This window comes from Giraffa tippelskirchi, chromosome 10, assembly GCF_054371585.1.
Source record: "Giraffa tippelskirchi isolate mGirTip1 chromosome 10, T2T-mGirTip1v1.2.pri, whole genome shotgun sequence".
Classification (NCBI taxonomy): domain Eukaryota; kingdom Metazoa; phylum Chordata; class Mammalia; order Artiodactyla; family Giraffidae; genus Giraffa; species Giraffa tippelskirchi.
The window spans coordinates 74,592,395-74,615,981 of NC_137284.1; the positions used below are offsets into that span (position 1 = coordinate 74,592,395).

The window sequence follows — 23,587 nt, forward strand, 5'->3', positions numbered from 1 at the left end:
CAGAGAGAGCTGAAAAATCAGCTTTGATTATGCATGAAAATCTACAATGTCATTGTGTACTCTTAGGCCGTATTCTGATTGCCTGTTTATTTTTACAGAACTGCTGGTGAGCCTATGGAAGAGGAGCCAGCCTTGTGAAGTGCCAAGTCCTCCCCAGCCCCCCACCCCCGATATTTCCTGTGTGTGACATCATTGTGTATCCCCCCACCACCCCAGCACCTTCAGACATGTCTTGTCTGCTGCCTGGGTGGCACAGATTCGATGGAACATAAACACTGGGCACAAAATCCTGAACAGCAGCTTCACTTGTTCTTTGGATGGACTTGAAAGGGCATTAAAGATCCCTTAAAAGTAACCGCTGTGATTCTAAAGTTACAGTAAACCACGATTGGAAGAAACTGCTTCCAGCATGCTTTTAATATGCTGGGTAACCCACTCCCAGCCCCCAAGAATGAACTAGAAACATGCAACACAGCATTAGATACTGTTAATTACATATGCTATGACAGCCAGTGAAATTTTGGGCAAAACCTGAGAAATACTCATTCCTGACATTCTGATCAGTTTTTTATTGGGTAATTTTTTGTCAGACAGTCTTAAATTGTTTACAGGATTTGCTTTCAGCTATGAACGGACAGCAATTCCCGACAGATCACGGGGTTTGTTTTGTTTTGTTCTGTTTGTTTTTGGCCTTTGTTTTAACACATGGTTCAACTCTTGCTAGTAAGACTCCAACATGGAGGAACTGAAATGAGGCTTTTTTCAGGGGAATAAACACGCAGTATCTCAAAGTCCAGTGGCAAAGGAACGTCACACATTGTATGTAATTTTTTGAGAAGTCATGCTGCTTCCGTAACATCCCTCTGGTGTTCTGACACAGGAACTTTGCAGTTCATTTGGGATGATGGCTCCCTCCCGCCCATCCCCACCCCCTCACCCCACCACACATCCCTTGCTCTGAGGACAGTAGCTCTGAGCATACGTTCCATGGAGTATTTTCACTGTCTTTGAAAAAGTGTGTGTCTTTTCAAAGGCCATCTTAATTTGTTCCTAATCTATCAAGAATTTCTCTTACTTTTAGTCTTCCATCACTTCCTTTCTTCTTGCCTTTCATCCTTCCTTCCTATAAAAAAAAAAAAGGTGAGGATTACCCACAATCTCCCCAATTACTCAGGAGCTTTGTGAACTTAGTTTATTTTTTTTTACTTCCTTTTTTTTACTTCCCAGGTTAACACAGTTGCTTAGTCTGATGATGTATTCTTTTAGCTGTAAATCCATTGAGGGTAAATATGGTTTAAGCAATGTTACTGAATTTTCCAGATCTTTGAAATGTGTTAATGAAGGCATTGCCTATTTGAAGTCACCTAGAATTGAGTTAACCTTGAAGTTGTGCCTTCATGTGAAAAAAACACAACACAAACTTAACCTTTACACATGTTGCCTTAGTGTCAAAGGCGAAAAATAAAGGACATTTATTTCTGAGATTAAAAGTAACTTATTAAATATAAGTAGGTTATCCCCCTACCTCCCCTTATTCTATTTCAATGTATAACTCAAACACCTAAAGACATTGATGTAGAATACCTCGCAGTATTTAATATCTGACGATGCTTTCAAAAGAGTTGATGTTTCTTTTTATATATTTTCCTAACTCAAAGGATATATTAAAGCCATAAGTGAAGATTGTCATGCTTTTATTCAAAAATCTGAAAGAAACCTTAATTAAAACAAGGTTTTAGGGAAGGCCATGATATGAAAGATATGGAACAATATGGTTTTAGTTAAAGAGGACTCCAACCTGTAAATCAAAGATGAAAGATTTCACTCAAGTAGAATTATATAACTCCCTTTTGTTATATAGTCAGACCATATTTTTCATGCATTTGGTTTTCTTAGGATTACCATTTTAATTTTAAAGACTTTTATTACATATACAAAAATGGCTCGATACTTGGTTTAACATCTTAGAAATTTGAGACTCTTTGAAATAGGAAATCTGAAATGGAATGTAACTCAGTATTAGTTAAAAATTACTTTCATTGCATAAGGGTAAGATCAATCTAGATTCACAATAGTAATGAATTTTTTTCATGATATTTTTAGAGAAATTCATGCCAATCATATTTGCTAGCTCTTGCTATTTTTGCTGTAATTGCTTGAGGAGATTTACTTAAAGAAACCAAAGGCTTAAAAAAAAAAAAAAGCACATTCGCCTCCCTTTAAAAAGGAAAGCTATATCATATTGTAATTGGAAACATAATTGTGACTTTTTAAAATCAACTTTGTAATTACAAATCTCTATTATTCCTCTCAGTCCTGCCAGATCTTTTTTTCAGACTCTGAATAAGAAAATGAAACGGTATAATGCAAACATACTAATTTACTGAAGTTTCCTACAATAATTTTACCTTAAACATTGCACACAGCCATCAGTCTGATAAAGCCAAATCACTAGCACATCACCATGGTTTTTAAGATTTAAAACCTTAAACATTAATGAGTTAATCACACATCCTTCCACATGATACAGTACCCAGTTGGTTGCAGTTAGAGTCTTTAGGATACACAGAGAGGCAGATAAACTATGGAGAGGATTAATCACAGCTGAATGTGGTTGTAAGAACTGAATGCCAGTGCTTTTTGATTGTACCATTACAAGATGGCGTGTACCCCTCAGGGACAGAATGGAGGCTTTTGGAGAATATCAGTACTTCTTTTGAAATAGAACAGCATTTTTTAAAACAGGTAGTTTCACTTGGTAGAGTTTTCTTCACTTATACATTTCATTTTTATTGCTCAAGAATTCCCAGTAAGAGGCTGTAAGAAAAACTCTTCTCTAAGCATTATCAATAATATGTCTCTTTCTATTCCCTGCTTCGAAGAGTAATGACATAGGCTTTCTCACAATCTTATAATAACATATGTGAGGGATAAAAATAAATGTTTTTGAGAAATCTACTAGTAAACAATACAAGGAGTGTAATAAGCTTTGATAATAGGTACAAAATGAAAATGTAAGAAAATCTTCTCAATTATATAGTATAATCTGGGGTTATATATTAAATTGAAATCCAGTTTTATTAAATAATAAGTAAAATGAAATGGAACTCAAATGATAAGAGAGGCTATTTAATCATTGCTTAGTAGGTGAACATTTTGAGATGAAATATTTTTAAATATTTTAACAAATTTACAACATCAATACTCTGCCACCCAATGTGAAGAGATGACTCATTGGAAAAGACCCTGATGCTGGGAAAGACTGACAGCTGGAGAAGGGAAAACAGCATGAGATGGCTGGATGGGATCACTGGATCACTGGATATCAGTTTGAGCAAACTCTGGGAGATAGGGAAGGACAGGGAAGCCTGGCGTGCTCCAGTCCATGGGATAACAAAGAGTCACACATGACGCAGCGACTGAACAGCAATGACGTCAATAGTGGAGACAAAAGTCAGCTTTTGGAGAAAACACATACGTATGGAAAACTACTGTAAGTCACATTTCCGTGATCAATTGTAGAAACTGAAATCATGCCTTCGGTTTTGACTATAAACCTTTGCAAAACTCTTCCACACCTCTCACTGGCAACATGGTAGATTTGAAAGCAGGACAGCTCCTCACAGAAAGATTTCAGAAACTAAAAGACTGGTCTTCCCCAACAATACAGTACCATTTTATTTCAGAAGGATTTCCCCAAAGCTTTGTGGATTTACTAGGATTCTTTGAAGATTCCATATGGATATAAAATGATCATGTGGAAGTTCTCCTGGGAGAAAATTTCTCTCCAATCAGCATTTTCGTATTTATATTTTATCCTAGCATTTATGTTTAGGACAATTTAATTTTTTTTTTTTTTTTTTTTTTTACTATTTATCTTTAGAAACTTTACTCTGTTTGTCTCAGCAGAAGTATTAAATGCCTAATAGCCACAAAACAAATAAGCCAAAGGTTCCTGTCTTAAAAGTGAGTCATTCTGAGCTTGAAATAATCACCGTGTCATGAATTTGACATTGTCATTTCTAGCAGCATCTATCTTCTTTTCCTGATTCAGGAATGAAATCAATTCACTTACTGAGTAAATTTAAAAAAAAACACATAGTAGTAGGAAACAACACACCTGTTGAACCATTCCATAGGAGGGCATTTTCACCTCCAAGAGAAATGAAAACCAGATGGTGTGCACTAAGAAATGAAGGCATTTTATTTGTCTTCAAAATTGATCATCAGCATGGTCATGATCATCATCAAATATGTCCTGTGTTCCCAAAGGACACAATTATATTTTGGTCTCCAGCACTATTTTGTACTGTTTACTGCCTTTTGAATGAAGTATTATGAGTACTACATCACTTTCATCAACACCCTCACTAAAATACATAAATGCCTGCATGTGGCTTCTTTTCCTGGTCATATTTACATCGAAAATCTTAACTTTTGCCTCCTAACAGGTTTTTACTCCATCAAATGCTTTGTGAAGCACAGAATGATTGTCATGTGACCAGAGTATAAAGTTTTTAGATGAACATGGTATACTCACAAAGGCCTATAGAACTTGATTTCTCCAAATCAACTGTAGTTTGTTTTTCCTGTGATACACCTGGCAGGTTTTATGTAATGGTTTATGCAACAACTGAGTCAAAGTTATTGATATTCTGGAAATAGCTGGGTCAGACAAGTGAGCCTTACACTTTTGATCTGGGGCTGCTTCTGCTTGACCTCAGTGATAGGGTAACAGGGTTGTAACAATTTCTCAAACCTTAATTCTCAAACTGGAACATTCAGCAAATATGTGGTAAATTCACCTTACAGTGCCAATCTTTGTAACCAATAATTTCCTTTCCACCCCTCCCCTCCTTCCCTTGTCCAACTGCCAATACCAAATTGCCATATCGAAACTATCAGAATAATTTCTTAAATCTGTTTCCTCAGTAGAAGCAACCTTGGCAATTTATTTTCTATGACATCACTAGGTATTGCCATTTTATAATATATAAACACTCTAGTACATACTCTTTTTTATCTTTCTCTTCAAGAACCACTTGACTTATTGCTATTCTCAATAGATAAATCAAGTTATTGTGTTTTGATCTACAGCTTTGGACCTGTCATTTGTTTCATTAACAGAATTTTTCTTTTTGTCTCGAATACAGTTTTCCACCGTTCTTGGTACTACCTAATTGTGTTGTGCTAGTTATCACATAGAGAAGATTGTACATAGACTTTTCTTGTCTTTTAGATGATGTTTTATGAGTCAAACCCACAAGCATAAACTCCAACCTGAAGAAAAAAAATGGCAAAGGAGAAATTTTTAATCAATATAATTTGGAAGTAAGATATTTACACACTATTCAAAGAAATCCAGAGTTCTTTTATTTCTGTTTGGGCCTTAGGCATGTTGGAAGCAAATGTTGCAACATCAAGTAAGGAGGGTCAAATGTTTTGTGGGACATTATAGTCATGCCCTTTAGGGTTCAATGTGGTGCCCTTTTTTGGAGTTGGCATTTTATGACATTTGGTTAGAGATCTTGCAACAATTTTTGACTATTGCTTTTAGTAACTTAAAACTGAGTAGAATAGTTTTTTGTTTCTTGTGTGTGTGTGTGTGTGTTTTAGTATAGGAATTAAGAACTCTAAAATCTGAGGAGGAATGGCACTTCCTTGGGTATGCAAAGACTGTTTTTAGATTAAAAATCTTCATATGCTCTTCCTAAACTGTAAGATTCCTAAACTCTTTCTGGGCAAGCAGTCAATGTCTAGCTCCACAGTAGCTGGGTGATATGTAATTGTCTTCAGTGGCAACTGGGCATAAACCAACATGCTGTTAACAGTGAGTGGTCATTCTGTAGATTATAGCCTCGGCAGTTTGTGCCATTTGAAAGCAAATATCCTGATATTTTTAAATAAGGTGAGCAGAGCAGGCAGGAAATCAATACTTGTCACTCTCATGATTAAACACGGACCAGGCTTGTTGATGTGTATGCCAATCAATCTGGAGTTTCTGGCTTGGTGTAAAAATTAAAATGTCTTTTATATTGTGGTCTGCTATCTGTTTCTGTAATAAGATCAGTTTGTTGTCTTCTGTGCACCAGTGGTTTTGCCCTTAATTTTTTTGGCTAGCATTCACTAAAATCTGTCATCCAGAACTGCTGAGAAAAATACACGTTGCCAAACTTTTCTTAAAATTGTGCTGCCAGTGATGTTTTCCCAGATGTGAAAAATAATTATCTAATAAAAGATTAATACCTAATAACAATACCATTGTTGAATATGCTCATGGACTATTCACCTTCTTTCTGATTCCTTTTCTTTTGTATTTGAAAATACTGAATGGGAAAGCCAATGGTGTGTTCCAGATTATTGTTGATGATGTTAACGTCATGATTCTCCTTCAAAGAATATGAAAGCTCTTTTTGTCTTGTGTTTTCTACTGAACTAGACCTTCCTCTAGTTGTAGAGTGAATAAAACCTATTTGAAATAAAAGTGTTTTTATTTTTCTACCTCTATAGTGCCTACAATTAGACTCTGAATACTAGCTATTTAGAAGTATTTGTTGAATAAACAGTACTAATTATAAATTACTGTGCCATATAGCTGCTCCACTTTCAAAAAACTAAAATTTTATTTGCAAGTAAATTCCCTTTATAATAATGTGAGAATTCACCAAAGAAGAAAAAGTAAATTAAAACGGAGCTGCTGTTTGAATGTAAGTTTCTACTCAGGGTAAATAATAATATTGATAGCTAACAGTGATTAAGTACCAACTATGTGCCTGTTGGCTTCCCCAGTAGCTCAGTCATTAAAGAATCCCCCTACAATACAGGAGACCACCTGTAACAGAGGAATCGTGGGTTTGATCCCTGGGTCAGGAAGATTCCCTGGAGAAGGAAATGGCAACCCACTCCAATATTCTTGCCTGGGAAATCCCATGGACAGAGGAGCCTGGCGGGCTGAAGTCCATGGGGTCACAAGCGTTGGACCCAACTTAGCAACTAAACTACTACTACCATGTGCCTGTTACTCTACTGAGCACCATACCAAAATTATATTATCCATCACATGACCTCTATATCATGTATTACTCCCATTTACAGATGAGATCATGGAGCAAGGAAAAGGCTACTTGTTTACTTGTCCATTGACAGGAAGAAGATTAAATCCTTACCTGTGTCTGTTTAGCTCTAAAGCATGTCCTCCCTCCAAATAGCAAACATGGTATGTCAAAAATGGCATACTGAAAGTATTAAGTATAAAGCTATGAGTAACCTTCAGAATAGACTGTGTGTTCATTCTCTGCTAACCTTATGATTTTATTAAATTATCATTTTAAATGGATCTGGTAATTGCAACTAGGTAAGTACAAGTTACAAAACATTTTTTTCCCCTCCCTATTACAACATCTTTAATCTGGTCAAGAACCTCTAAGATGTCCTTGGAATACTTGTTCCAAAAACGCTTGAAATCTGTTCCAACACCAATACTTATTTTTGTATTTTATAACCCCCTGCAATGTTTAACAGCCTAAAACATAACTGTTTCCAGTGGACAATGGTTTGGGTTCCTTCTGGGAAAAGATAGTAATATTTTGTCTAACAGAAAGTAAACTTGAGATGGAGTGGGTGGGTAGAGTCAATTTCAATGATAAACACCTTTGGTTTAATCAGATTGTCAAATGGCAAATGTTACTTCATGGTTCTTTGCTTTAAGTTTTTGCAGTGAAATGACAGCAATTGAAAAAGTGGAGTATAAGTAAAAAATAAGAATGAATGTTGTAGTTTTTTTTAAGTGATTTGTAAATAAAACTAGAAGTCTAAAGAATTTCTTCTCCTACCGAACACTTTTAGAGTTACGTTAAAATACTTCCAAATATTATAATTACTACTTAGCTTTGTATAATAATGTTAATATCAATTTCTGTGATTCTCCCAGGTCACCACAAATGGATGATTCACCACATATCCTAATAAGTACTTCAGAGAAAATGGATAGCTATTCTTTCAGATGTCCTAAAAATAGGGAAATAAGAGTCAGGAAAGGAGATGAATGAATTCCCTTTTTAAAATCTTTTTTAAAAACTGGAAATAAATCTTGCATTTACGTTAGATCAACTCAAATTTAAAGTTCTTAGTCTATCTAGACAAGCCACTATTAATTCTGTATTCAAACATATATAGTACATTTAAATTTTTATATAGTCCCTCATATATACTTTGTTTTTCCCCCAAAAAGATTTAAAATTTTAAAATGTGATAGTGTGCAATTTAATTAGTAAAAATACTTTTAATTATATATTTATGAATATTCTTAATTGTATATGAAGACTTTATATCCATGTTAAATGTGGTTGTTTCTTTCAAGGATATATATTTTTAGTACATTATTTTTAATTTTTCTCTTTGCTAAACATTTGTCTTAGTTGTTTCATCTATTCTTAAAGAAATAACATTTATTAAAAAACTTACCCTGTGTTCCTATTTAAATCTCAAAACATTCTTGTGAAGGGAGTAAATTAATAGATGAGGAAGCTGAGAATCACATGCCAGAAAAAAGACCATTTACTTTACTGCTGCCCAAACTGTTTCATCCAGTGTAATCTGAATGCTTACTGTGTCACATATATTCAGTGTTGTTCTTGTAATAGCATTGAGAATAGCAAGAAAATTGGTGATACAACTATATAAAAGTAATGAAAAATTCATTAAATCTCCCTCCCATATAACTGCAAAAGCAATTTTACCAGAGATTTGAGTTTAGAATTGTATGATATGAAGGCTTTAAAAAGTGTGACCTGTTTTGTTTTTTCCTCCATAGAACTGTAACACAGAGGCAGACATAGAACACATTCAAGAAGTATTTGTTGTCTAAATTACATATAATTGTATTCACAGGAAGATTTGGGCAAAATATCTATCAAGAGAGTAGATATCATTTAGGGTGTTTGTTAATGTCCCTTTCATCACTAATGTCTACTATCCTTAATGTCAACATTCAATTAAAAGTACCTACTGTTGAGAATTACAAAGTAGATTAAATTTTTAGACATCCTAAAAATCCCCTTAGAAATTGCTTTCTGAATTGCAGTCATTTGCATTTCTCTCATTATTTCTTTTTTTAAAAAAAATCAGTTAATTATAGTTACTGGTACATCAAGTCCCAGATAATCAGGTTCTTCAATAACCATTTCTGCTTTATTTCATTTGCCCTTTAATGAAACATAATTTTCAACCTCTTTTACTTTCAAAGCACTGATCTTAAGCAGTAGTTTCAGTTCTTTCATCAGAACCCAAACTCTGATAGACTATAACATCCTCATCAGACAATGTATTTATAAGGGGTTTCTGTGCCATTAAAATTATTCTGCCATTTTGAAGTTATAATTTCCCCAGTTTAAAATTTGGCCCATACTTAACTAAGTGCACTCTAACTTCTTTTTATGATTATACATATGTTCATCTCTTCCAAGAAACTATTAGATTAAACCCAGCAGTTCCACACAGCCATACACATTGCTTTGCAATTGGTGAATATTTATAAAAGAGTTGCTGGATGCTATGAGATAGTTCCTTCTTGTCACTACTCTTTTTAAGCACAATGGAAAGTGAATGGAAAAGTATATGGAACTCTATACTATAATCTGTGTTGCAAAATCATTGTGCTCTCTGTTGAGATAAGTTGAATCAGGCGTTCAGATCTTTAGGAAACAGACCTTTGCTGCTGCTACTGCTGCTAAATCGCTTCAGTCGTGTCTGACTCTGTGCGACCCCATAGACGGCAGCCCACCAGGCTCTCCCGTCCCTGGGATTCTCCAGGCAAGAACACTGGAGTGGGTTGCCATTTCCTTCTCCAATGTATGAAAGTGAAAAGGGAAAGTGAAGTCGCTCAGTCGTTTCTGACTCTTAGCGACCCCATGGTCTGCAGCCTACCAGGCTCCTCCGTCCATGGGATTTTCCAGGCAAGAGTACTGGAGTGGGGTGCCACTGCCTTCTCCTAAACAGACCTTTAAAAGCAGGCAAATATATAAATCTTGTTTACTCTACAGAAATTCAAACTGGGTTGATGTATTTCCAGAGAATTCCCAGAGAAAATAATGGAAATGTTTCAAAGTTTAACGTTCTACTTCTGTCCTTTTAGGGAAGCTATGCATCATGTTTCTATTATTTAGTGATTACTCACATTATTAACTTGACTGAAACTGAATTATTTTAGTCATACATCTCTATTTTCCCTTTTCAGAATGAGTCTTAAATTACACTGATTCTTATGTGCTCTATTTTATTTTATGTCTCATTATTGTCTAGTATTTAGTTTCACCTTGTTTTAAACCTTAAATTTATTTAAAACAATTGTTATATATCAGTGATTAATATTTTCCATTTATAACAATAATAGTAGTGTTTCATCATGTTGGCCAACGTCTTTGCACAATAATTTTGCTTGCACCCAATTTCTTTCTTCTTTAAGGTTTGCAGTGGTTAACTTCCACTTTCCCTGTTTAAAATGTTTTCTTTTGGCTTCACTCTTAAATGATATGTTGGCTAGATATAGTATTCTATGTTGCATGGTGACAGCATCATTTTATTGTATTCCTGCCTCTACTTTCACTATCAGTATGTCTTGAATTGCCTAATTATCATTCCTTTGAAAGGATCTATTTTTCTCTCTCTAGATCTTTGAAGATCTTCCCTATGAGAAGGTATGATTTTTGTCTTTATGCTACAAAGGTACTTATGATGTTTTTTAAACCTGAAAATAAAAATCTTTCATCTATTTTGGGTATTCTAAATTATTTATAATTGGGAACAGCTCTCCCTATCTTCTATTGCCTTCTTCATTCTTGTTTAACATAACTCTTAATAGATGTATTGATAGGCCTCACTGTATACTTTTTGTCCATGAACTTGCCTTTTACGTTTTCCACTGGATTTTCTTTTTATTCTTCCTTCTGCATAATTTCCTCATATCTTTTCAGGTCTAATTTAATGCATTTCTATACTATGAATTTTAACTTTCAAAGACTACACTATTCATTTTCTAAAATGTATTCACTTCTTTTTTCAATATTCCTCTATTGGTGTCTTATTTTATTGCTTTATACTTCTTGTTTTACATTTTAATCATCTTCTACACATTTAGTTTATGATGTCTCTCAGAGTTCTCTATGGGCTTGAGTACTCAAGCATTGCTTATATAGTTTATTTACTCTTAAGAAAAAAAATCATGTGAATTCATTTTTGGTAGGCTTTTACCTGTGGGAATTCCATATTACCTGAATTGAGGACATATCAGTCTTGAGCATTATTTTATTTTCTTCTGGCAGGAATCCCATAAGTTTTACTACTTAGGACTATTTTGCTGCTAATTTTGCTATTTATGGGTTCTTTGACCATCTAACTGATGTCAACTTAAATCACGAATCTATGTGCAGGCTTACCACTTCTCAGGATAAACTTTCTTTCCCATCCAGTATCCACAAAAGGTTCCCAGCTTCCTTGTCATTCTGTTGTCAATGGGCAGATTTTTCTTTTTCTTATTTCAGTCTTCCCTGCTGCTTGGGGGCAGTCTTTCAAGGATCTTAGATTAATTGTAAACATGGGTGTACAGAATAGGTTTCACAGTTCCAACTCTCCACCTCAGGAAGTTCCAAATATTCATCACCTATCTCTACATAGGTATTAAAACACAAACCTTTGGGTTCCATGTTCTGGCAACCCCGCACAGCCCCATCCCAAGCCAATGGCAGCATTAACTCTCCCACCTTTATGAGAGATGTGTGGCAGCCTAACTGGTCCTTCACCCTGACAGCATTAGAAGTGGTGTCAGGATCATTCTATGAAATGAGAGCATCAGATATCTAATCTTTGTGGTTCCCATTAGCTCTGATATTCTGTGAATTATTCATATGCCTGAAATTTATACTTTAGCTTGTGAAACTGTTGGTCATTCCATTGCTTAAGAGAACTCTTCACTCTGGGTAATGAATAGCTAAATACCGTAAGAGTTTTTCACAAACCAAAATCATGAAAGGGTTTGCCAGCTGCTTCAAGAAAGAAAAGAAGAAGCATATAGGCCATTGGCAGAGATGTAACTACTCTTAGTCATTTGATGTTTCTTGTAACCTCTGAAAACTACCTCTGACAATGCAGTGCTGGTAGTTCTTTCTTTGGGCGTTTATGCTTAATCTCACTGTTAGCAACAAATGAAAAGAGGAAGAAAGAATAGTGAGTTCCACTTGTTTAAACCTTAGAAGTGAGGATAGCGTTACATGGGCATTATTTTCTTCTTTCTTCAAACATGACAGGGAAACAGATACCCATCACATGTCAGTGACTGAAGGATTTGGGCTAATGCTTGGCAGGAACATACATAGCTGAGGTTTCACTTCTTTGCTGTCTAGTACGTACTGTGGCCATGTTAAAGTTCAGGCTTCACATTCCTTTCTGGTGAAAAAGAGATTTAATGAATATGCTACATGTTCGTCTAGATGCTAAATGGCATGCATCTTCCTTTCATTCCCTTTTTTGAATACCTTGGGTATCCTATCCATGGGTATCTTTCCAACTAAAAAGTACTTACTGAGAATGAAGAGAAATCACTGCTGTGGGACAAAAACATTTTCCCTCAAAAAAGAATGTACAAGCACACAAAAAAGATGTGGGATTTTTATGAATCATATCCTGTAATTTTTCACTTTTTTCCAGCTACCTCCTTCTTAGAACAGAATCCAAGAAAACCAAAGAAAACTATTTGTGCTGTGAGCAAAAATTTTGCCAAATTGAATTACATAACTCATCCAGCATATTTGATGAGTTCCTGGATGCAATTTGAAAATTTGCATTTTGGGCACAAGGAAATAATCTATTTGTTATATATTAAAAAAATATACTTGTTATAATACCATGTTTTGTAGCTGCTCAAGAATGTCTCTGTATATAGGTATAGTATATATACTTAAGCATGAAATGGCTATTTATCATATATGCTTCAGGATATTTGACAGTGAACATAGTGAACTATGGACTCAAGTTCATGAATTATTAGAAATTTAGAGTTTTTATCAATTATGATATTAAAATATTAAATATATTCATTAAATAGGATTGATCAACTTTCAAAACACCTACGTAAACCAATATACTCACTTTGACATATTGTACTTGGATTCACTATACATTATCCCTTCTTTTTCAAATAAACATTCTCTGTAAAGATGTAACGGAGAAGGAAATGGCAACCCACTCTAGTATTCTTGCCTGGAGAATCCCAGGAGCTTGGCAAGCTACAGCCTATGGGGTCGCAAGAGTTGGACACAACTGAGCAACTAAGAACAGCACATAGCACATAAAGATGTAAGGACTAGTAAACTTCAGGCCCTCATTTCCCTACAGAATTACCAAATAAATAATCACACGCTGATTAAGATAACTTCGTAGGAGATTTGGACACTAGCTAAAAATCTATAGCTGCCAAGAAAAAGCCACATTCAAGATGGTAGGAAATTTCCTGGGGCTTTTTCTCACCTTGGCCCTATTCCCTCCATGTCCTTGCACCAAGGACAGAAGGAAGTGACTTGTCTTTGTTTGCTCAGGCTTCTAAAAAAAAAAAACATTACCATGGACTACTTGACTTAGAAAACATACATTTATTTTTCACAGATCTGGAGGCTGAGACCTCTGATATGTCAGGTTACCAGCATGGTTGGGTTTTGGTGAAGGCCATCTTTCTGACTTGAAGATGGCTGCTGTAGTCTCACATGGTGGATAGAGGAAGTACTGATGTCTCTTCCTTGTCTTATAATGGAATTTATGCTATCATGGGTACCCACCGTATGATATCATGTAAACTTAACTATATCCCAAAGGGCCTACCCCCTAATATCATCACAGTAGGGCATTAGGATTTCAACATTTGAATTGAGTGGAAGGGAAGCCTACACAAGACCCTGGACCAACCTCACCCACCAGGGGCAGACAGAAGCAAAAGGAACTGCTCCCCTAAAGCATTTCAGAAAAGAGACAACAAACACAGTAATTTAGACAAAATGAGGTGAAAAGACAAATATGTTGCAGATGAAGGACCAAGGTAAAAACCCACAAGGTCAAATAAATGAGGAAATAGGCAATCTACCCGAAAAAGAATTGAATTATGATAGTAAAGATGATCCAAGATCTCAGAAATACAATGTATGCACAGATTGACAAAATATAAGTGTTTAACAAGGACCTAAAAGAATTAAAGAATAAACTGTGATGAACAAAATAACAACTGAAATTAAGAATACACTGGAAAAAAAAATCAATAGCTGAACCTAAGACAGAATAACAGGTAAGTAAACGGGAAGATAGAATGGTAGAAATGAGGACAGTCTCAGAGACTTTTGGGACAACATTAAATGCACCAACATTCAAATTATAGGGGTCCAGAAAAAGAGAAAGAGAAAGGGTCTGAGAAAATATTTGAAGTGATTATAGTTTAAAAGTGTCCTAGTATGGGAAAGGAAATAATCACCCAAATCCAGGAAGCACAGAAAGTCCCATATAGGATAAACTCAAGAATAAACACACCAAGACACACACTAATCAAACTAACAAAAATTAAATACAAAGAAAAAATAATGAAAGCAGCAAGGGAAAAGCAAAAAACAACATACAAGGGAATCTTCATTACGTTATAGCTGATCTTTTTCAGCAGAAACTCTACAGGCCTGAAAGGAATTGTAAGATATATTTAAAGTAATGAAAGGGGAAAACATACAAACAAAAGCACTCTACCCAACAAGAATCTCATTCAGATCCTATGAAGAAGTCAAAAGTTTTACAGACAAGCCAGAGCTAAGATAATTCAGCACCATCAAACTAGCTTTACAACAAATGCTAAAGGAACTTCTCTAATCAGGAAAAACAAAAAAAAGGCCTACAAAAACAAACCCAAAACAATTTTTAAATGGCAATAGGAATGTACAAATTAATAATTACCTTCGATGTAAATGGATTAAATGCTCCTACCAAAGGACATGGACTGGATGAATCGATTAAAAAAGAAAAAAAAAAACAAGACCCATATATAAGCATGAGATCCACTTCAGACCTAGGAACACACACAGACGGAAAGTGAGGGGATGGAAAAAGTCTTCCGTGCAAATAGAAATCAAAAGAAAACTGGAGTAAAGACTGTTCCAAGAGATAAGGAAATATACTACATAATACTCAAGGAATAAATCTAAGAAAAAGACATAATAATTGTAAATACTTTAGCACCCAACATAGCTGCACCTCAATATATATGGCTAATGCTAACAGCAATAAATGGAGAAATAGTAACACAATAATAGTGGGAGGACTTTAACACCCCCCTTTACACCAATGGATAGATCATCCAGACAGAAAATTAATAAGGAAATCCAAGCCTTAAATGACATATTACACCAGACAGACTTACTGATATTTATTGGATATTTCATCCAAAAGCAGTAGAATACACTTTATTCTAAAGTGTACACAGAACATACTCTAAGATAGATCATATCTTGGATCACAAATCAAGCCTCAGTAAACTGAAGAAAACTGAAATCATATCAACTTTCCTGGCCACAACACTATGAGATTAGAAATCAATTACAGGGGGAAGAACTGTAAAAAAACCACAAGCACATGGAAACTAAACAATATGTTACTAAATAATCAATGCATCACTGAATAAATCAAAAAATACCTAGAGACAGATGATAATAAAACCAAGAAACCCAAAACCTCTGAGATGCAGGAAAAGCAGTTCTAAGAAAGAAGTTCATAGCAACATAATCCTACCTCAAGGAACAAACAAAAAAATCTCAAATAAACAATCTATTCTTATACTTAAAGAAAATAGAGAAAAAATAACACAAAGTTAACAGAAGGAAAGAAATCATAAAGATCAGATCATGCAACATAAATGAAGACAACAATACAAAGATCAATAAAACTAAAGTTGCTTCATTGAGAAGATAAATAAAATTGACAAATCTTTAGCCAATTCACCAAGTAAAAAAGGAGAGAACTCAAATCAGTAAAATTAGAAATGAAAAAAGGAGAAATTAAAACTGACACTGCAGAAACACAAAGGATCGTAAGAGATTACTACAAGCAACTGTATGGCAATAAAATGGACAACTTGGAAGAAATGGACAAATTCTTAGAAAGGTACAACCTAAGTCTGAACCAGGAAGAAATAGAAAATAAAAATAGATCAATTACAAGGAATGAAATTGAACTGAATTAAAACTCCTCTGACAAATAAAAGTCTAGGACCAGATGGCTTCACAGATGAATTCTACCAAACATTTAGACAAGAGCTGATACCTATCCTCAAATTCTTTAAAAAAAATTGCAAAGGGGAAGAAACTCCCAAAGTTTTTCCACAAGACCACCATCACCCTGATACCAAAACGAGACAACAATATCGCAAAAAAAGAAAACTGCAGACCATTATCACCGATGCAGATTGATGTAAAAGTCCTCAACAAAATACTAGCAAACCAAATACAATAACATATTAAAAATATTATACACCATGGGCAATTGGGATTTATTATAGGGCTGCACAGATTCTTCAATATATGGAAATCAGTGTGACATACCACATTAGCAGATTGATGTATAAAAAGCTTTTAACAATGTTCAACATCTATCTATGATAAAATCTCTCCAGAAATGGGCTTACAGGGAACCTATCTCAACATAATAAAGGCCATATACTCACATTGAAATATCATTCTCAGTGGTGAAAAACTGAAAGCCATTTCCTCTACAATTAAGAACATGACAAGATGTCCACTACTGCTGTCATTACTCAATATAGCTTACAAAGGTCTAACCACAGTACAGAAAACAAAATGAAATAAAAGGAATCCAAAATGGGCAAACAAGAAGTAAAACTGACACTGTTTGGAGATGACAAGATATTATACATAGAAAATCCTGAACAGGCCATCAGAAAACTACTGATCCTAATCAATGCATTTGGTAGTTACAGGATAAAAAAAAATTAACACAGAGAAAACTCTTGCATTCCTATACATACACAAACAACAAAAGATCAGGAAGAGAAATCAAGGAAACAATACCATTTACCACTGCAGCAAAAAGAATAAAATATCTAGGAATAAACCTATTCAATGCAATCCCTATCAAATTACTATGGGAATTTTTCACAGAATTAGAACAAAAAATCTTTTTTCAATTTCTATGGAAGCATTAAAGACCATGAATAGCTAAAGCTATCTTGAGAAAGAAAAATGGAGCTGCAGAAATCAGGCGCCCTGACTTCAGACTGTAATATAAAGCTACAGTCATCAAAACAGTGTCATACTGGCACAAAAACAGGAGTACAGACCAATGAAAATGGGTAGAAAGCCCAGAGATAAGCCCACACAACTACGGTCATCTATTCTATGACAAAGAAGTCAAGAATATATAATGGAAAAAAGACAGATTCTCAAATAAGTGGTGCTGGGAAAACTGAATAGCTACATGTGAAACAATGAAATTAGAAGACTCCATAACATGACACAAAAATAAACTCAAAATTGACTAAAGACCTAATTTTAAGGCCAGACACTATAAAACTCTTTGAGGAAAACATAAGAAAAATACCCTTTGAAATAAATCACAGCAAGATCTTTTTTGATCCACCTCCTAGAATAAGGAAAATAAAAACAAACAAATGAGACCTAATTAAGTTTAAAAGCTTTTGTGCAGCAAAGGAAACCATAAACGAGATAAAAAGAAAACTCTCAAAATGGGAGAAAATATCTGTAAACAAAGCAATTGACAAAAGATTAATTTCCAAAATACACAAACAACTCATGCAGCTCAATATCAAAACAAACAACCCAATCAAAAAATTAGCAGATCTAAATAGACATTTCTCCAAAGAAGACACGCAGATGGCCAAGAGGTACAGGAAATGATGCTCAATATCACAATTATTAGAAAAATGCAAATCAAAACTCTAATGCAGTATCCCCTCACACTAGTCAAAATGGCCATCGTCAGAAAAATCTACAAACAATAAATGCTGGAGAGATAGTGGAAGAAAGGGAACTCTCTTGAACTGCTGGATGGAAATTAAAATGATACAGCCACTAAGGAGAACAGTATGGAGGGTCCTTAAAAAACTAAAAATAGAACTACGATATGACCCAGCTATCTCACTCCTAGGCATATACATGGAAAAAAACATAACTCAAAAAGGTACATGTAACCTATGTTCCCTGCAGCGCTATTTACAATAGCCAGATACTGGAAAAAATCTAAATGCCCACTGACAGATGAATGGAAAAAGATGTGGTACATATATATAATAGAATATTTCTCAGCCATAAAAAAGAACAAAATAATGCTATTTACAGCAATACGTGTGGACCTAGAAGTTGTCATACTGAGTGAAGAAAGTCAGAGAAAGACAAATATCATATGATATTGCTTATATGTCTACAAGACCTTCTAGAACAAACACCAAAAAAAGACGTCCCTTTCATCATAGGTGACTGGAATGCAAGAGTAGAGAGGTAACTGAAGTAACAGGCAAGTTTGGCCTTGGAGTACAAAATGAAGCAGGGCAAACGCTAACAGAGTTCTGCCAAGAGAATGCACTGGTCATAGCAAACACCCTCTTTCAACAAAACAAAAGATGATTCTACATGTGGACATCATCGGAGAGTCAATACTGAAATCAGATTGATTATATTCTTTGCAGTCTAAGATGGAGGAGCTCTATACAGTCAGCAAAAACAAGACCTGGAGCTGACTGTGGCTCAGATCATGAACTCCTAATTGCAAAATATAGACTTGAAGAAAGTAGGGAAAACCACTAGGCCATTCAGGTATGATCTAAATCAAATTCCTTATACAGTGGAAGTAACAAATAGATTCAAGAGATTAGATCTGATAGACAGTGCCTGAAGAACTATGGATAGAGTTTCAAAACATTGAACAGGAGGCAGTGATCAAAACATACCCATGAAAAAGAAATGCAACAAGGCAACATGGTTGGCTGAGGAGGCCTTACAAATAGCTGAGAAAAGAAAAGTGAAAGGCAAAGGAGAGAAGGAAAGATTCACCCATCTGAATGAAGAGTTCCAGAGAATAGCAAGGAAAGATAAGTCTTCTAAAGTGAACAATGCAAAGAAATGGAGGAAAACAATAGAATGGGAAAGACTAGTGATCTTTTCAAGAAAATTAGAGATACAAACGGAACATTTCATGCAAAGATGGGCACAATAAAGGACAGAAATAGAATGGACCTAACAGAAGCAGGAGATACTAAGAAGAGGTGGCAAGAATACACAGAAGAACTGTACATAAAGGTCTTAATGACCTGGACAAACATGATGGTGTAGTCACTCACCTAGAGCCAGACATCCTGGAGTGCAAAGTCACCTTCAGAAGCATCACTACAAACAAAGCTAGTGGAGGTGATGGAATTTCAGCTGAGCTATTTCAGATTTTAAAAGATGATGCTGTGAAAGTGCTGCACTCAATATGCCAGCAAATTTGGAAAACTCAGCAGTGGACACAGGACTGGAAAATATCAGTTTTCATTGCAATCCCAAAGAAGGGCAATGTGAAAGAATGTTCAAACTACTGCACAACTGCACTCATTTCACATGCTAGCAAAGTAATGCTCAAAATCCTTCAAGCTAGGCTTTAACAGTATGTGAACTGAGAACTTCCAGATGTTCAAGCTGGATTTAGAAAAGGCAGAGGAGCCACAGATCAAATTCCCAACATTTGTTAGATCACAGAAAAAGCAAGGGAATTCCAGAAAAACATCTACTTCTGCTTCATTGACTATGTTAAAGCCTTTGACTGTGTGGATCACAACAAACTCTGGAAAATACTTCAAAAGATGGAAATACCAGATCACCTTACCTGCCTCCTGAGAAACCTGTATGCAGATCAAGAAGCAACAGTTAGAACTGGACATGGAAAAACAGACTGGTTCCAAATTGGGATAGGAGTATATCAAGGGTGTATACTGTCAGCCTGCTTATTTAACTTATAATCAGAGTACATCATGTGAAATGCTGGGCTGGATGAATTAGAAGCTGTAATCAAGATTGCCGGGAGAAATATCAATAACCTCAGGTATGCAGATGACACCACCCTAATGACAGAAAGCAAAGAGGAACTAAAGAGCCTCTTGATGAAGATAAAAGAGGAGTGAAAAGGCTGGTTTAAAACTCAACATTCAAAAAACTAAGATCATGACATCTGGTCCCATCTCTTCAAGGCAAATAGATGGAGAGAAAATGGAAACACTGACAAACTTTATTTTCTTGGTTTCTAAAATCACTGTGGATGGTAACTCCAACTATGAAATTAAGACGCTTGCTTTTTGGGAGAAAAGGTATAACAAACCTAGAGTGTATTACAAGGCAGAGGCATCATTTTGCAGACAATCGTCCATATAGTCAAATCTATGGTTTTTCCTATAGTCATGTACAGATGTGAAAGTTGGACCATAAATAAAGCTGAGCACCGAAAAATTAATGCTTTCGAATTGTAGTGCTGGAGAAGACTCTTCAGAGTTCCTTGGACAGCAAGGAGATCAAACCAGTCAATCATAAAGGAAATCAACCCTGACTATTCATTGGAAGGACTGATGCTGAACTTCTAATACTTTGGCCACCTGAAAGGAAGAGCCAACTCATTGAAAAAGATCCTGATGCTGGGAAAGATTGAAGGCAGGAGAAGGGGAAGACAGTGGATGAGATGGTTGGATGGCATCACCAACTCAATGGACATGAGTTTGAGCAAACTCCAGGAGATCGTGATGGACAGAGAAGCCTGGAGTGCTGCAGTTCATGGGGTTGCAAAGGGTTGGACATAACTGAGTGACTGAACAAAAACAACATTGCTTATATGGGAATCTAAAGAAATAGTACAAATGTACTTATTTACAAAACAGAAATAGAGCTACAGATGCAAAAAACAATCTTATGGTTACAGGGAGCCAGTGGCAGGGTGGGAGGGGAGAGTGAAGGGAGGAGGGATAACTTGAGAGATTGGAATTGACATATACACACTACTACATATAAAATAATTAATGAGAACCTACTGTATAGCACAGGGGACTCTACTCAATACTATGTAATGCCCTGTATGGGAAAAGAATCTAAAAAAGAGTGGATATATGTATATGTATAGCTGATTTACCTTGCCATAAACCTGAAACATTATATATCAACTATACTCCAATAATTTTTTAAAAAATCCTAAAAGACTTAGCAGGGAACTCAGAACCATATATAATTCCAAACTGCCTTTTCTCTGATTTTGGAAATCACTATAAGTTTTCAAAAGGATATTAAAGGTTTCTTTTTTAAATAGCAGTAGGACATTTCCTTCCAAAAATTTATACTGAACTTGATAGAAAAATATTCCAACATCTGAAAACAGTGTCTTTTTAACCATATTACTGAGAGGCATTAGATAATCACCAATAACGTTGTCCAATATACACTTTCCTGTCTATATATTTCTATCTTCCTAAAAGGATTCTTCTCTAGAGAATATTCTGTGTCTGTGCCATTAATTTTGATATAAAAGTGAAAGTTGCTCAGTCGTGTCCAACTCTTTGCAACCCCATGGAATTCTCCAGGCCAGAATACTGCAGTGGGTAGCTTCTCCCTTCTCCAGGGGATCTTTCTAACCCAGGGATTGAACCCAGGTCTCCTGCATTGCAGGCAGATTCTTTACCAGCTAAGCCACCAGGGAAGACCAAGAATACTGGAATGGGTAGCCTATTCCTTCTCCAGCAGATCTTCCTGACCCAGGAATCGAACTGGGGCCCTCTGTATGGCAGGCGAATTCTTTACCAGCTGAATTTTGATGTATAAACCTCTACTAATCAAAATAATAATTTATAAATGCAGTTAACATTTATTGGATGTACTGAGAGCTAAGAATTACAATATGGAGATTCCTTTTACAGTAAGGATTCAATTATTGATTTAAAGAGTGCTGGGCACATAGATGTTCAATGGATACTTAAAGCTTTGCATCCAAAATTAGGCTTATCACTGAAAAGGTTCTATTTAAGAATCTATGGGATTTGTCATTTATTTATTTGCTTGTATTTAAACAAAAAATTTATCTAAATACCAATTCAACCTATGTTTTATGTACATTTAATTTATAACTAAATGGTAGACATAATCTATTCATAAATGAGTAATTATATCTAATTGTGAACGTATGAACAGGTTTGTCTTAGCTTGAGCTGCCACAACAGAATACATAGATTGGGTGGCTTAAAAAACAGAAATTTATTTCTTATAGTTCTGTTGAGTAGAAATCCAAGATCGAGGTGCCAACCAATCCGATTTCTGGTTTCCTTCTTTTCCTAGCTTGCAGATGGTGGCCTCCTATGTCCTGACATAGCCTTTCCTCTGTGAGTGCACATGGAGAGACAGGTCTCTCTGTCGCTCTTCTGATAAGGCCACTGACCCTGCTAAATTAGAACCCTATCCTTATAACCTCGTTTAACCTTAACTGCCTCCTAAAAGCCCTATAAAATTCAATCACATCAGGGATTAGGGTTCTAACATACTGATTTGAAAAGTGAAAGTATTAGTTGCTCAGTCATGTCTGACTCTTTGCAACCTCATGGACTGTAGATTGCCAGGTTCCTCTATCCATCCTTTCTCCTATCATTGCTTCTCTAGATGACAGTTCAGAGAAGAGACTCTTTCTACCTACAACATCCAGGCATTAGGGCTTGCTGACCTAAGCTGTACACAGATATGATGACAGGAAGAAAAAGCCAGAAGCCATCCTTTGTGATCACGAGATACTGGAGAAAGGCAACTCGAAGAGGTGTGACGGAAGCACATGGCTATAATGACATCAGACAAAATAGATTTTAAGTCAAAAACTCTCACAGGAAAAAGAAGGCCACTATATAATAAAACAGTCAATTGACCTGGAAGTTATAGCAGTTATAAATACATATGCATGGAACATCAGAGTACCTAAATATATATAAAGCAGTGCAACATATGGAAACCACTGGATACAGTGAAAGCAGGGCCAAGAGGGAAATTTACATCTTCAACAGTTACATTAAAAGGTGAGAAAGATCTCAAATCAATAATCTAACTATATCTTGAGAAACAATAATTAAAACAATATATTAAATCCAAAGCTATCAGAGGAAAGAAATAATGAAGATAAGAGGAGGGATAAATAAAACAGGGAGTATAAAAGAAACAGAAAACATCTACATAACCAAGAGTTGATTCTTTGAAAAGGTCAACAAAATTGATAATCCTTTAGAGAGACTGACAAAGGAATAAAAGAGAGAATACCAGAATAACTAAAATCAGAAATGAAAGAGGGTATAATACTATAGATTTTATAGAAACAAAAAGGAGTATAATAGGGTATTGTGAACAATTGTACTCCAACAAACTGGATAATCTGAATGTAATATATTAGGTTTCAAAAACACATGGAGAAATAGAAAATCTGAATAGGCCGATAATTAGTTCAGTTCAGTCCCTCAGTCATGACCGACTCTTTGCAACCCCATGGACTGTAGCATACC

At 35.4% G+C, this 23,587-nt stretch overlaps 2 protein-coding genes across 7 annotated transcripts in view; one reads left to right on the forward strand and one right to left on the reverse strand.

Annotated features, from left to right (window-relative positions):
- The window catches only part of HDAC9 (histone deacetylase 9), a 788,642-nt gene extending 788,244 nt beyond the window's left edge, over positions 1 to 398 (forward strand). For all 6 annotated transcript variants that reach the window (XM_081537682.1, XM_081537684.1, XM_081537687.1 and 3 more), the window contains one exon: positions 99 to 398. In XM_081537682.1, coding sequence (XP_081393808.1) covers positions 99 to 138 — 40 coding nt within the window. In that variant the 3' untranslated portion in view covers positions 139 to 398. The remainder of the gene's footprint in view (positions 1 to 98) is intronic.
- Positions 399 to 1,056: 658 nt separating this feature from the next.
- The window catches only part of TWIST1 (twist family bHLH transcription factor 1), a 135,500-nt gene continuing 112,969 nt past the window's right edge, over positions 1,057 to 23,587 (reverse strand). Inside the window, exon 3 of the transcript XR_014067847.1 lies at positions 1,057 to 1,123. The gene's annotated coding sequence lies outside the window, so the exon portion shown is untranslated. The remainder of the gene's footprint in view (positions 1,124 to 23,587) is intronic.